The following is a 15,694-nucleotide window of genomic DNA, read 5'->3' on the forward strand; positions in this document are numbered from 1 at the left end:
TTTAAACTTTGGCTGTTTGTATTTAAATTTCACTGTTGCAGTGTTGATCTCCGAGCAAGTTCAAGTAGAAGTAGGAAATAGGATGCATCTGTCAAGTTGTAACATTTTCGTTTTCCCCAAACAGGATATACCTTTTCGATAATTGTGTTTGCTCGAATTCATGTATTTATTTAGTGCATTGAAAGTGCAGCAAGCACAATAATGGGTAATCTTCAGAAATAAATACATTCGTCACACCAGTCTACAGTCGTTTCTGAGCTAATAAAACCCCGGAAAGCAAAACTTACCAGTGGTTTAATCGATAACCATTTCTACTCGAACTTACTGTTTATACACTACACTCATTTTTCATCTAAATTCCTTCCTTATAAACGTACACTTACACACTTATCTTCCGCTTCATTCACCTGTGTGTAGAGTGGCCAATATGAGTATTAGGGCATGCCAAAACGGTTGTTGTCACAATGTGTTGTGATATGTAATAATATTTGTTATGAAACGTGAAGGCTTGAATTCCTTTTATTTCTACATGGAATGTTTTGTTTTATAAAAGGAAGAACAACTAAACTACATTTAAATGACAACTCCATTACAGTTTTCTATTTAAAAAAAAAGTAGGTCCCTTTATTTTAGTGTGAGCTCCCGTTGTTTTTTACATTAAAAAAATAAAATACTGGATTTCTTTCTTACTGCAGCTTTGTATTTACCCCTTTTGTTCCAACTTCTTATGCAGTATATTTCTTATGAATGTTTAAGAGATGTCATTTGATTAAGTAGCTTGTCAAAGCTCCTTTCTTAAAAACATCCCAGTAAAAAAAAATAAAGCTTTTTTGCTTTTCTTAAACCTGTTTTCGTTATAGGAGGATCCTACTCTTGAACGTCATTTCAAAGGTCACAAAGATGCAGTTACTTGTGCAGATTTTAGTCCCACTAACAAGCAGCTGGGTAAGCCTAGTTTTCTGTAATTATAGTGTTCTCCGCATGCTTTGCTACAAGAACTGTGTAGTGTTCCATCAGTAGTTTAAAGAAAATTCTAATAAAGGTTTAAGTAGTATGATTTACTGTAGATTGTCCATTTATTTACTTTTCATTGATTCACTTACAGTAGCTACACTATAATATTAGTTTAACTCTGAAGAGGAGTTGGCTTTAATGAATATTCATCTACTCAGGGGGTACTTGCTTTGCTTGTCTAAGAATAGCATTGACTGAGGAGATGCACTCTTAGAGAACAGCTGCATGGTTTTGCATTGGTAAGCCAGCACTCTGGAAAGAAATGAAAGAAATTAATCTGGTGAGAGAGAAGGAATTCTACTTCTTTATATCTTTTTGTGAGTCGACCAAAATAGAATAGAATAGCTATTTTCAAATGATTGCATTCTGTTTATTCTGACTTTACTAGTAATATTTAGGACAAATGCATGTGTAACTCTGTCTAGTTTTTAACACTTTCTTATCTGCTCTGTGATGATGTTCTCTTCTGACTTTTTATGTTGTTCTTTCCTAATTGAAATGTTCCAATTATTACTAATTCAGATTCCCCCCCCTCACAATTTTAGGTAAAAATACGGTAATAAGACGATGTTGAGCCTCTCTGTGTTTTCAAACACACCCACACCTACAGTATGTGCTTTATGTCCCCAGCTGCCTTCTTTGTATGTGAAAGTCAAGCCTGTACAGAATAGTCACTGGCCCAGAATAATCTTATTGATTTATTATTTTCTATTTTCAGAATTCCCTAGACATTTTTTTTCTGTGCCTTTGAATTTGTAACGGCTTTTTCTTTAGTGCTCTGCCGCAGTCATCTTTCTTGTACAGGAAAGATGAAGAGTATTCACTTGGGGTCTCAAAATACCAGCTTGGCAGGCGTTAGTCAAGACAGCAGCACCAGCCAGACAGTTAGGGAATTGGAGGGCAGGGGAATGTGAATACAGCTGAAGTGATAACATGTGCACTCACAGGCATCTGGAAAAACAGGGCAATGACTGTTGTGACGCAAGTCAATACTCTGGCCAACTTGAGTCCACCCATATAACCTGGGACTTTGTCAAGTGGGCACCGCTGCTTGTCCAAGCCAGAATTTGTATAGATTTAAACACTTCAGATGGTACACACACAGGGTACCCAGTTGTGTGGCTTTTGTAGTAAAAAAAGATAATGCATTACACTTCCTTACTGGTGCCTGTAAAATGCTTTTAAAGGAGAGTCTGTTTCCTGTTGAGGGATACAAAGATAACATGTTAGGGAATATGGAGGATACAGTGAAGAAGAACTCGCAGTATGGGTCTCTATCTGCTTTTCTTCTCATGTTGGCTTGAAACGTTTGAGCTCAGTTTGAACCCCAGTTCAGTTATGTGTGTAAATAATAAATGTACCACTAGTTAAAAACGCTATGGTGTATATGTTATTCAGCAACTTGTTGTCTTTTTTAGTGTAGTGTGGCTGCTGGTACCTAATTCCTCCCAGGTATTCCTGGGTGCTGCACTGTATGAGAAGCACTTTGGAATTCTTTGGAATTAAAAGCACTATTAAAGGCATTCTTGCTTATATTTATACTGTGGTGTTGCACAACAGCATGGCAGATAACAGTACTACTTCACAGCTCTCCGTTCCTGGCTTTGATTCTGGACTGGGATGCCTTCTGTGTGGAATTTGCATGATTTTTCCATATCTGTGTAGGTCTTTTCTTCATAGATCTGATGTCCTCCCACCTTCCAATCACAAACTGGTTAGGTGCCTCTAAATTGACTCTGTATGTCTGCCGTTTTGGTGACAACCCAACAGGAGTGCCTCTTGTGTTTAATGCTTTTGATACTGTATCAATGCTGGTTTGCTACAACCCTTACCAAAAATAAGCATCATTCTTTAAAATAAGTCGATGGATGTACAGTATACTGCATTGTGCATTCTATATTATGTTTTGCTCGTTAATTAATTTTGAAAAGCTTTCATTTATATAAACATTTTCTTATCTTCTTTTAAGCTACTGGATCAGCTGACACATTCCTTATGATTTGGAATCTGAAGCCCAAGGCCAGAGCGTTCAGATTTTTTGGTCACAAAGATGTTGTCTCCAGTGTCCAGTTCTCTCCATCTGGCAGCCTCGTAGCTTCTGGGTCTCGGGACAGAACGGTACGACTGTGGACACCCAGCATGTGAGTAAAGAAGAGGTGCCTCTAGATTTAAGAAAATAATACAGTAGCTCACCATAGTGATGCATGTAAAACAAAAAAAAAAAAAGAACTGAAGTTAGATGTAAAAACACTTAAAATATGTACAGGGCTGTTCTGTGCAACAGCCTTACTTAGCGAGACCTGGAAACCTGAACCACAGTTAAGTCATTTTAAGCAAATGGACCCTTAGAAAGCATGCACACTCTATTTGGGCCAAACTATCTACAGTACCTAACTGGTCTTGCCAAGGCATCGTTTTCTTACAATCTTGTAAGATTCAGTCACAGAAGTTGGGAATGTAAAATATTAGATACAATAAAAAAACATTTATCACTAAGTGCAAGAGAATGGAAGAAAATTCCCTCTTATACAGAAGTGGTAGTATTTTACCTCTCTGTTTTTAAGTTCCCATTCCATTCATGCGCTAATAATTGGTAGGATCCAATGATTAAGACTTTAGCTCGTCTCCTTATAATGATGTCCTAACATTAAGCAGGCTTCTATTTTCTTGGTCATTCCAAGTCCTAGCCTTTAATGTCATGTTGTGTAGAACTTTGGTGACTGTTAAGATTGTTTTTAAACTATATTAAATTTAAAATGAATTTATTTTTTAACTTTCTTAAATGTAAAGTGCTTGCCATAAGGTGCTGTATTAAATAAATTGTTATTATATCCTTACACCTAAGATGAATGATGCAGGTTGCATGAAATTAGATAACTTTTTTTTTTCATCCAGCAAAGGTGAGTCGACAGTGTTCACAGCTCATACAGCTACGGTGCGCAGTGTCAGCTTCTCACAGGATGGACAGAAACTGGTTACTGCTTCTGATGACAAATCGCTAAAAGTGTGGAGTGTTCATCGCCAGCGTTTCATGTTCTCTCTAAACCAGCACACCAATTGGGTTCGTTGTGCCAGGTGAGAAGCTTGATATTAGTTTTCACTGATTTCACTATTTTATACTAAAAATTCTGAAATTATTTAGAAGAGAAACTAAGAAGGTATATTCAGGGTCTACTTGTCTAAAATTTAAAGCTGAGAACTCTTATACTCATTATTTGAGATTTTTGTAAAAGTACCATAAATGTCCTTATGACATTATGGTCCTTTTAAAACCTAACCTAATGAGTTGTGACCTGAGTTTTTTTTCTAGTTTACCTTACATTTAAGCTTAAGCTTTCAAAGTTGATATCCTGACTGACCTGTTTTTAAAAAAAAGTATTTTCCATTGAATAGGTTTTATGTGTTTTAATTATTATTATTTTTAGAAACAAAAAGCAGCAGTGGGCAGAGTGGTGGTGCAGTGGTTAGCGTTGCTGTCTTGTAGCGCTGTGGCCAGGTTTCTGTGTAGAGTTTGTATGTACTTTCTGTGTTAGCATGGGTTTCCAAAGACATACTAGTGTGTGTGTCAGTGTCAGTGTCAGTGTCAGTGTCAGTGTGCGCTGGCACCCTTTCCAGGATGTATTATGCCTTGCGCCCGATGGGTTTTAGCTCCCTTGCAACCCTGAATTGGATAAAGAGGTTAGAAAATTGATGTATAAAAAAACAACAACAAAAAAAATAACCTTCCTGTCCCCTGATGCTCTCCTTTCCATTTTCCCATACAACAGCAATCTACACCTTAAAATCAGAAAAACAAAACCTAATCAAAAAGCCAGATTACATTTGCAGCAATGATAGAGGTTGAAAGTATGTAAAAATCTATACAACCTATAATAATATTTTAACTTACTTTAAGACAATTGCTGACTCTCATAATCTGATTGTCTGTATCTTGGCACGGTAGGTATGGGCTGTGGAAAGTTCCAGAAATAACATGTCCAAAAATGAAAAGGCCAAATGACATCAAGTGTCAGCCAACAGTCTGCTGTTATTTTTTGGCAGCCATAGTACCTGCTATTCATATCCTTTTTTGCAAAATAGGCAGTTTCAAAGATGAATTATCATTCAATAAAATAATGGTAGTGAACAGGCGATAGGTTTCTAAAAAGATGCAGAACCAAGTGGCTGCTCATCCAACGATTCCCTCCCCCACTTTGGCTGGCATCAGTGAACTACTAGTGCCATAAATGTTATCCATTTTATTGTTTATTTGTGAATGGTAGTTCCAAAATGATTTTTTTTATTTAAATGTAAGAAAGAAATGTCATGGAGAAAATTGACAAAATATGTTATTTTCAAGGTGTATAGAGAGTGAATAACAGACAGAATCGGTCAGCAGGTTTCAGTCAATATGACAGATTCACTTGTTCTTTTGATTAATTGACAGGCTTTTTTCTCCTATTCCTTGTCATGAATGAATACATTTTAGACAGGTCTACGGTCAAACCTCAACCAAAGAAATTGTTTTCGGTATCTTGCATTTTCTTGTCTATGACGTTTGTCTAGTAGGGATTTTAGGCCCACCTGACTCAAAAACAAGTTATTGCACCCAACACAGAACTGATACGCGTTATAAAAGTTCAGCTACAATCCAATTATTATCCTTATGTTGGTTTCAGCAATATTGCAGTAAAGAGTTTTAGTTGTGCCAGTATGTCTTTCCTTTGAGGTTTTCACCTGACGGAAGGCTCATTGTCTCCTGTGGCGATGACCGGTCTGTGCGGCTGTGGGACACAACAAGCCGACAGTGCATCAACACTTTCACAGACTATGGAGGGTAGGTTGTGGAACATTAGAATGTGATTTTATTATTAGTGAACGATATGGTAACTCCATATCAAGGTTTTCTTTCTTCAGATGCAACACTATTTTATTAGTTTCATATAGGGTTACATGACAAACAAACTTAAGTTAACATTCTATGGGCATGGTCTGCTTGAATTCCAGTGGGTATTGTTTTATTTAATTCTGCAAAACATGACTGGTGAAGGAATTATTCTTTAGTTTATGTTTTAGAACTTGACTTGTTCAGATGATCTTGCATAATCCTAGTCACATTGGTCATTGTTTCTAAACTGATCCATTTTTAATTTTTGTTGTATGTGGACATTACATAAACGTTGATTTTATCTCATGACATGATTTTGGTGGAAGTTCTCAGCTTTGCGCTTACTGAAATGGTTCAAAGGATTAAGTCAAGAAGTAATTCTTGCAACTAACCGATCGCTATCCAAAGTGAAATTGTGTAAGTTGTGCAGGAAGTTTGTTTTAGGTAATTACTATATTCTAAATATTTATATAGGTCTGCTGCAACGTTCGTGGACTTCAATTCCAGTGGAACCTGCATAGCCTCTTCGGGTGCAGATAACACCTTGAAGATATGGGATATACGGACAAACAAACTATTGCAGCATTACCAAAGTAAGGATTGATTTTAAACACGTGTACAAAAGTGGTTAAAATGACCGACAGAAATGAAAAATTCTGTTCTGAAATACAAATCCAAATAAAAAAAAATGTATGCTCCTTTTCTAATTTGTTACTTTTTTGTAATTGTTTTACTGCCATACAGGATAGAGATCAAACAGAACTTTTCTTCATGTTGAGACAAAGCAAGTTATTTTTATTTACAAAAAGGTTAAGGAAGTTATCATTGTTATTTTTTAAATTGAATTTGAATTTGGAATTGCCATTTTTTACTATATATATTCACAATTTTGAATCGTTAGTAGGATCTGCAACTCATCATTTGGCTACACAGGGTAAAAGCAGACCTGTAGGCACGCTCCTCCTACACTCCCATATATCAGAGCCTTTTAGCTGAAGCAAGCTCCACAGTGTGTTCCTGGAGAGATAGCACACTGGAGTAACAGTGTATCTCTCCAAAACATTATTGCAAGTTAGCTGGCATCGAGCAAATCCCAGGAGTTTCCATTTAAATTAAAGCCAAGAAGCCTAATGGCCAATCTACTCCTGCACCTCTCATCAAGTGGTGCTATACTGCTTGGGCAATCCCAGTCACATTCAGTTAGTAACATGGCTCAGGTTAGTGTTGAATGTGGAGACATCTGGGCTAAATCTTTATTCTTACTTATTTTTTTAATGCAGATGTTGTCTATCTTGAAACAACATGAAACTACAATCATGTTCTTCAGTAATGGAGTGATGCTCAGTATAGGAAAAAAAAAGAGCTGTTGCAAGTTATATTGTTTGTGCTTATTTGATTTACGGCAGTTCACAGCGCTGGGATCAATTGCTTTTCCTTCCATCCTTCTGGTAACTACCTCATCACCGCATCTAGTGACAGCACTGTGAAGATTGTGGATCTTCTGGAAGGAAGACTCATTTACACCCTACATGGACATCAGGTTGGAAGAGCCAATCATTAACTCACAGATATCAAATAACGAAAAGGTGTTTTATTCTGTATAAAAGACTCCATGTAAAAAAATTCAGATTGTTCAGAATGAAACATTAGATGTACTTTTAAGAGAATTGCTGTAGATAAATCACAACAAGCAGAGCTAGTTTGCCCTACTTGCAGAGTCAATTTTTTAAATGCATGCGGTTTTGAGGGAACTATTTAACATCCTACCTGCCTCTAGAGACCGTTAAGAGCCTCTACGATTGTAAATAGACACACTGGGATTAATTAAGAGATTCACATTGCATAGGCAGGTCTGAAGGTGGCATCAGCTGTGATGTGTGTTCTTTTCTTTGTGCATGAAAACATACATATCCACAAATGTGCTGCTTTCTGTTTGTAAGAAAATAGGGCTCTAGATTTAATGTTCAGCCAAACTATTTTAACAGAGAATCAATTTTGAAAATGCCAAATAGCTATTAGTGCAGTTACTGATTCAGTTTTCCCTGTATAAGAAATTCCAACTTGCTTAAGAAAGGTGCTTAACTTGAACATAAAGTCTTATAGATTTCTCTGTATGGGGCGGAGCGGTGGCTCTGTGGCTAAGGATCTGTGGCTGGAAGGTTGCCGGTTCAAATCCCACAGCCAGCAGAGGAATCCTACTCCTTTGGGCCCCTGAGCAAGGCCCTTAACCCCAACTGCTCCAGGGGCACTGTACAATGGCTGACCCTGAGCTCTGACCCCAAGCTTCTCTCTCCCTGTCTGTGTCTCATGGAGAGAGAGTATCCGGAAAGACAAATTCCTAATACAAGAAATTGTATAGGGCTAATAAAGTGATGATGTTATGTATAAACATTTTCTTCTTTTTGACTTAGGGGCCTATTCTAGCTGTAGCCTTTTCTCGTGGAGGGGACTACTTTGCTTCTGGTGGCACTGATTCTCAGGTTTGTTGAATTACTTTTTTGTCATGAGGTAAAACAGTTGCCTTAGGGATGAAAACTCTCATTACAATGAGGCTGCACTGTATTTAATTAATGTCTCCCTACATTCAGAGAAAAGTTACATACGCTGCAAATTAGAGATTGACTAACCAATATGTGTGTAATTATTGTAACCATTAAAATATCTTGTTTAAATCCCCTCCTCTGGTATGTACCTCTGTGTAAATTTGCCAAAGTCCCATTCGATTCAGCTCAAGGAAAACCAGAGCCATATGCATGATCTGTCTGAGACTAGCTGTCAAGCTGACTGGTTATTTATGCATTGCAGATCCAAAATAGAAATTCTGGAGCTGCTATACACACTATCCAACCAAACTTATCAGGTAGTCTGGAGTGAGCCTTTTCCATTCTTTACAGTTCTTCAAATTTCATTCGTTTTCTTTTTGTCTTTGCAAAAATTCCATTTTAACTTTGAATGTGGGTACCATTATTCCACTGGCAAAGAAAAATACTGTGACCTGTTTTAATGATTACAGACCGGTAGTACTCACATCCACCATAATGAAATGCTTTGAAAGGCTGGTCATGAGGCACATTAACACAATGGTACCTGAATGCTTAGACCCCCTGCAGTTTGCATACCGGCGTAACAGGTCCACTGACAATACTGTTTCCCTGGCTCTTCACACTGTCCTGGCTCTTTTGGATGATAAAGACACATACGTCAGAATGCTATTGATTGATAACAGCTCTGCATTTAACATATAGCTCCTTCCAGACTAGTCAGGAATCTTAATGACCTGGGCATCAACACCTCTCTGTGCAGGTGGATTATGGATTTCCTGACTGGCAGACTACAGACTGTGAGGTTAGATGGAAAGCTTTCTTCCATGCTGACCATCAATAGCCCTCAGGGCTGTGTGCTTAGCCCCCTGCTGTTCTCCTTGTTCACCCACGTTTGTGTGGCCTGACACAGCTCCAATTCCATCTACAAATATGCTGATGACACGACCATCATTGGCCGAAACACTGCTAACGATGACACAGCTTACAGGGATGAGTCAAGAACCTGGTGCCTTAACAATAATCTCTCCCTCAATGTCAGCAAAACCAAGGAGCTGTTCATTGATTTTAGAAAGCAGAGTGGGGACCACACCCCTATTCACATCAATGGGGTGGCTGTTGAGTTCCTGGGTACCTTCATCGCTAATGATTTAATGTGGTCCCAGCATGTAACTGGAGCTACAGAGAAGGCACAACAATGTCTTTACTTCCTCAGACAGTTGAAAAAATTTGGTCTGTCTTCAACTGTCCTTACCACATTTTACAGGTGCGCTATTGAGAGTGTGCTCACTTTAGAGGTCTGCACGGGCATGAAATTGAAGCCTGTACCCGAGACTTTAAGACCCGACCCGACTGAGCCCGATTGGTACTGCCAAATTTGAAACCTGAACCCGAAATCAGTCACTCTCTTTTACTCTCAGAGCGAGAGGACACACACGCACACACGGAGACGGAATGTCACAGACACGGTTTTACAGTGCTTTGCTTGGCTGCTATGCGCTTGAGTTGATAGAAAATGCTGTGTGCTGAGAAAAACTGGTATTTTTTAAATCTGTAATACTTTTGAAAGTGGGGAATGGCTGATAACCATAAAAGGCCTACTAAAAAGCTAGGTTATAAGCAAAGTGAATATGCTCGCAGGCATTACTGGTTCCAGCTACCTTCCGTGTCGTAACGTCATTCAAGCCAAAACACCAACACACATTATTATTATACATTTTTGTGGAGTTGATGATCCTTCCTGGCAATAATTATACTGCAATAGGCTGTACTTTATTTACATATGGGATAATAAACAGCAGCCTACCTACACAGCTTAACAAGGCACTGTGGCCCATGAGCACAGCACAGCAGAGTATAATAAACCATTTGTCTATTGGAAGTCAAAATAGCATTGCAAGCCCTACACTATTATACTGGTACCAGTGAGCTTTTTATCTGTTGTTACCACAAGGTCATAATGTTTCCATAACTAAGCCGTCCCCAACTCATTTGGCATTTTGAGTAGTTCTCCCTTTTTTAGTTTTTGTTTTATTTCATCCATTGCGAACAGTTATCTAGGTGGCTCTGTTACACACATACACATACATATTTTTTCTACTAAAAATTAATTAAAAAAATTAAATAATAATAATTCATTTTCACTTATTAGAAAACAAACCCAAACCTGGCCCGAGCCCGCAGTTGGAAGAGAATACTTCGGGTAGCAGACCTCTAGCTCACATGTTGTATTACAGTGTGGTTTGACAGCAGCTTGTTGTCTGACCGGAAGGCGTTACAGAGGGTGATCAGGTCAGCCAAGTCCATCACTGGATTACAGCTCCCGTCTATTTCAGAGATTTTTACAACTCGCTGTCTCAGGAAGGTTGGAAGTATTGCTTAGGATACCAGTCATCCTGGTTTCTCATTTTTCTCCCCCCTTCCCTCTGAGTCATTAATATACAGTCATTCTACCTGTATATAAAATTAGAAAGTTTGTCAGTCTGGTCTGAAGCACTCAGCTTAACCTGATCATGATCATTATCGTTAATTATTCATTAATTATCATTATTATCATGATCAAAAGAAATCCGTGACACTCTTAAAGAAATAGTTGTTGTTGCATATTAGCCTGGGAACGGTAACAAAGCCATTTCCGAACAATATGAAGTCCATGATTCCACCATGAGGTAAGAAAGAGAATCTACAAAAGGAGAAAATTCAAAACCCTGGCTCTCCAAGAATAACATTGCTGTACAGCCTAAGTTTGCAAAACAGTACTTGAATGAAACTCAAGACAGTGAGGACTAAGAAGAGGTCAAAGATGTGTAAATAAGTTGAACCACAAACTCTTAAAGGAGGTGTACTTAGGTTTCGCAACCCCTGTATATTTAAAAAAATATACCTGTAAAAGCATTGTTGTTTTTTTCCCCTGGCAATTATTGCCCACAGGTTCTGGTGTGGAAAACGAACTTTGATGCGTTTAACTACAAGGACGTTCTAAAGCACAACAGAAGCCGTGTCAACCCAGACCCCCCTCCACACCTGACGAACATCTACCCCAGGTCGCCCCACTCGCAAACCGTGTCTCCTTCATCCATCCAGGTGCACAACTCACCCCAATTCCTCTGCTGCACTTACGCAGTGTTCAAATAAAGAACACTGCGTGCCCAATTAAATAAGAAAGAAATTCAATACTGTTTTCACATTGGATTCTCAGGGATCTTCATCCACAAGACTGCACTGATTGGTTCTTCTTAATATCAGGGAGAATTGTTAATATATTTCTTTTGGTCTAGTCAGAATAAGGAGATTGTGTGACATTTACGGAAAGTGCTGTTTAGTGTACAATGGAAAGCTTTTCTGATTTTAGTGGAATTATATCGAAGTGATTATGAAATTACATAAATGAACACTCAATTGCCTTCTGTCATTTCTCAACTATGTTACCCTAATTACCAAGCTTATGAGAAGACCCTGAGAAAACATAAAATAATTAAAACTGCTGGTCTGAAGCTTTTGCACACATTTTAGTCTTCTATAATTTGCTTTTCTTCTCTTTCTTATATAGGTCAATCCTTCTGTGGCAGATACACAGACTGTAGATCCACATGTTGTTGAAATAGGACAATCTCTTTATCCAAAGATGGTAAGTTGAACATTTGTATTTTGTGACACAAATATGCACTATTTTAAGATGTACTCTTCTTTAAATATTTTAGTGGTAGTATTGGTTATTTTAGATTTGAGAAAAATGTGTGTTGTTAATTAGAACATTTATTTATCTATTCAGAATAAATGTAGAAATGTATTTATTATTCTTGTTATGGAGATCTGACTTTATTCTTAAACGTATAAAAGTCTTTCTTAACTGCTTCAATTAATTTGGTTAAAAAAAGAAGTCTAAGGTACTTTGCAATTTTGCCAACTCACCAACTTCTACCTATTTCTAACATTGACCTTATTGTTAGGCAGTATTGACCATCTATGATGATCTATGAAGAGTTACTGCTTAGGACAAAATGGGGTGCTCTCAAACGCATAGTTTCTGATGTGCTGGTGTAGGATTAGTAACAGTTAATGAGTAGTGCAAAACCTTAGTTGAATTAATAAATACAAAGTACAAGACCTGGATGCCATTAGAAATGAATTCCCCCCAAAATAAAATAAGTGGTGACTAACATCTCATTTTTCTTCTTTGTTTTCATATACTGTCATGTTTGGAAAATGTGGTCTTCCTGAGCACAGTCTGGATTGATTTAGGAATATATAAGGAAGTATGCATGTTTCAAGAAAAACATAGAAAGCCATACCGCTGCTTAGTTGTAATTCTGCTGTGTTAATGAAAAATATAAGAAACAACAGCAGAGGGCGGCACAATCCTTAAAGTTATACTTTGTATTATGATGCATAAACTCACCTGAAGAATGCTCCACAGCTGTGGAACAACTGTCTTTCTTCTTTCTTTCCTTTCAGCCCAGAATTAGGTTCCATATGTGACTTTGCAGCTTGTACACAAACATAACTCCTGATTTGAACCTATGAATGTTTTGTTAATTGCAGGTTTTTGTGCTGACTGTATCCCTCTCTGCTGTCTGAGTGACTAGTATTTGTGGTTGATGTCAAAGTATAGTTGTGCTAGGAATTATTGGTACATTTAAAATGGTGTGTAGAATGTGGTCAAAAGCATCTCCAAACTAATATACTATGTTGAGGGATGTAAGGTGTTTTATTGAGACATTGAAAAGATCTTCAAATGAGAAATATCTAGGAATAATTTTGTGAAACTGCTTTAGTGCTTTTGTGGTCTGAATTTGTAATCCAGAGGAAAGAGCCAAGTTAAAAGTTTAAGACCCAAGGGATTGTTCTGTTTATATGAAAAATGTTTTAAAAATATTTAACTGGCCTATGCACTAGCTCCTTGATTAGGTGTCTGTGTTTGGTTGGTTTCCTTTTCCTCAATAGGTGGCAGTAAATACCAGAGGTCTGACAGTACATCCTTTAGATTGTTAATCTAAAATGTAGATTTAGAACGTAGTCCATGTACTTTTATCACTAAAAATGTATGAAGCCAGTGTTACATTGGCAGTCAAAAAGATAAATGAAATGACAGCTTTATATGCCTTTTATGGTTGAGTTGAATTTAGCTTGTACTTTTTGATGTTTTTTGCTCATTCAGTACTTTCCTGCTGTAACATGAGTGTTGAGGTCCCTGGCTGGGAGACCTTAATACATTGTCTTAATATTTTTTGTGTTATTGTGAGTAGTTATACTTTTGTCTCTGGAATTATTTAAAATGCCTATAAGCCAAATTAGTAGACTGTATGTAATAAAAACCACTATTCTACCAGCTAATTAATATATCACTTTAATTGTATGTTTTGTAAATTAACTTTATGAATTCAAATATGGAATGCAAGGACATGTGGGTTCTGTGTTGGGGTTTACAAAGTTTACAATATAAGACATTTTTATAATACATAACCAGTTTGAAACTAGCCAAGGACATACTGCTTTTATACATTAGTACTTATACATTAGTAAACCAATGCAAGCTCACTTTTTTAATATACATTTTGTGTACACTTATTCCAAAAGGAGAGTTTTAATCCAGTGGTTGCCACAGCATTTCAGTGCAGATAAATAGCATATTTAAAAGCATGACATTAATATTAAAATACATTATTCTTCTACTTGCCATTCAGTTCCAGTTTGTAATACATACTGTAACATTAATAAAGCAATTCCAGATTACAGTAAAAACCCTCTAAATCTGTAGCACATAAAATTCATTCTCTAATTCAGATTAGTAGGTTTTAGAAGCAGTTCCAGCAAATACCTGTGTGTCTTTATATGCAGGCCTTACAATCAACACAATAATAGGGCAGTGCATAGCAGTTGTTCTTCCACGGTGCACTGTAAGTCCTTATACCAGAACACATAGTCAAAAGCCTGATGTGCTTCTGGAAGCACCTTTTTGGTAAAACAAGGAAAATGTAAGAAAAAAGAGAAACACAAAGAGGCCACTTGGCCTTGAATGAAACCGTGGAGTGTATTTTGTCTTGGTTTTAAATGTTCTTTTAGGCAGGGAATTCCATTTCTGCCGCAGACCTAAATCAACCACAGGTAAAAAACATGCATATGCATATCATCACAATCTATAAAAATTAAATTCATATGCATATGCATATTAAGAAAAGCAGTGGTTTTAATACAGATCTCTCTAGTACACTAAGTACATCACCCCAGCTTGAGCTTTCACTCTATCTGTACCAATTACTATTTTCTGTATTTACTACTTTATTATTATTATTGTTTTCTGTATCGTTATCTAAAAATTACCTATTGTCAATCCAAAGACATACATTGCCTTGGATGCCTAATGCCTGCAATTTGAGGATTAATATTTGATAATGTTCCTTATAAAAATCTTAATATACTTTGTATATATACTTTGTGAAAATCTAAATATACTTTGTTATATACTCTGTTTCAATTACTGCTTTTCCTTATTCAAAAAAGTTTAAGACATACATTTTCTAATTATCATCTTAATGTTCCCTAGAACTTTATTTCTACAGAGATTATCCACTAATTTAGGTCTAATTATTGTTTCTGTGCCTTACATGTAATCAAAGTAAAATTTAATGGCATATGGTCACCTGGTTTCGGTTTGTGTTTGCTTTTGATCAGTTGCCATTTTTCATCAAATGGAATATTACCCTCTGGATGCTGGAAAAGGTATAACTAATAATAACATTGCTTCTTTTCTTAATTAGGCTTTGAAGATTTCTCTTCTGTGCTTCTAATACTTCTAACACTTCTTCTCTGCTAATAAAACATAGCTTTCGTCTTTGCTCAGCCTAAGGTATGCTGGCGTTTTCTTCCTTGGTGAGGGAACCCCTGAGGGAAAGTTTCATTTAATATGTTACCCACTTGTAATTGTTTCCCATTGTTATCTCTGAGATGCTTTAAATCAAGGTGTACTGTTCTTTTTCTGTAATATTGAAAAAAGCATTTGATTATTATTATTATTGATTATAAGATATTTTTTTTTACTTCTTGGCCTCATTTATCCTATTTCTGTAAGCTTGCAATAATTTAGAAAGTAATACAACTTTGGCAGCTAACACTAAAAAAACATAGGTATGTTTTCTAGAACATCATATCAGTGATTTACTTTTTTATTTTAAAAATCTTATTACACTTTCCAGAAAACACCTTGGTGAATGTTCTCCCACACATTACAAATGAACTCAAATTACAAATAATCTTCACTGGACCCAGTCTGTAA

The 15,694-nt window shown here is 36.8% G+C and overlaps 1 protein-coding gene across 1 annotated transcript in view; it reads left to right on the top strand.

The window, feature by feature from the left end:
• Nucleotides 1-15,694, top strand: part of poc1b (POC1 centriolar protein B) — a 46,485-nt gene that overhangs the window by 554 nt on the left and 30,237 nt on the right. The window contains exons 2-10 of the mRNA XM_088647183.1: nt 861-945; nt 2,984-3,155; nt 3,910-4,089; nt 5,723-5,830; nt 6,356-6,474; nt 7,288-7,421; nt 8,293-8,361; nt 11,353-11,505; nt 11,972-12,049. Coding sequence (XP_088503309.1) covers nt 861-945; nt 2,984-3,155; nt 3,910-4,089; nt 5,723-5,830; nt 6,356-6,474; nt 7,288-7,421; nt 8,293-8,361; nt 11,353-11,505; nt 11,972-12,049 — 1,098 coding nt within the window. The remainder of the gene's footprint in view (nt 1-860; nt 946-2,983; nt 3,156-3,909; nt 4,090-5,722; nt 5,831-6,355; nt 6,475-7,287; nt 7,422-8,292; nt 8,362-11,352; nt 11,506-11,971; nt 12,050-15,694) is intronic.

The sequence above is a fragment of the Lepisosteus platostomus genome, chromosome 9 (assembly GCF_059453375.1).
Source record: "Lepisosteus platostomus isolate fLepPlt1 chromosome 9, fLepPlt1.hap1, whole genome shotgun sequence".
NCBI lineage: Eukaryota > Metazoa > Chordata > Actinopteri > Semionotiformes > Lepisosteidae > Lepisosteus > Lepisosteus platostomus.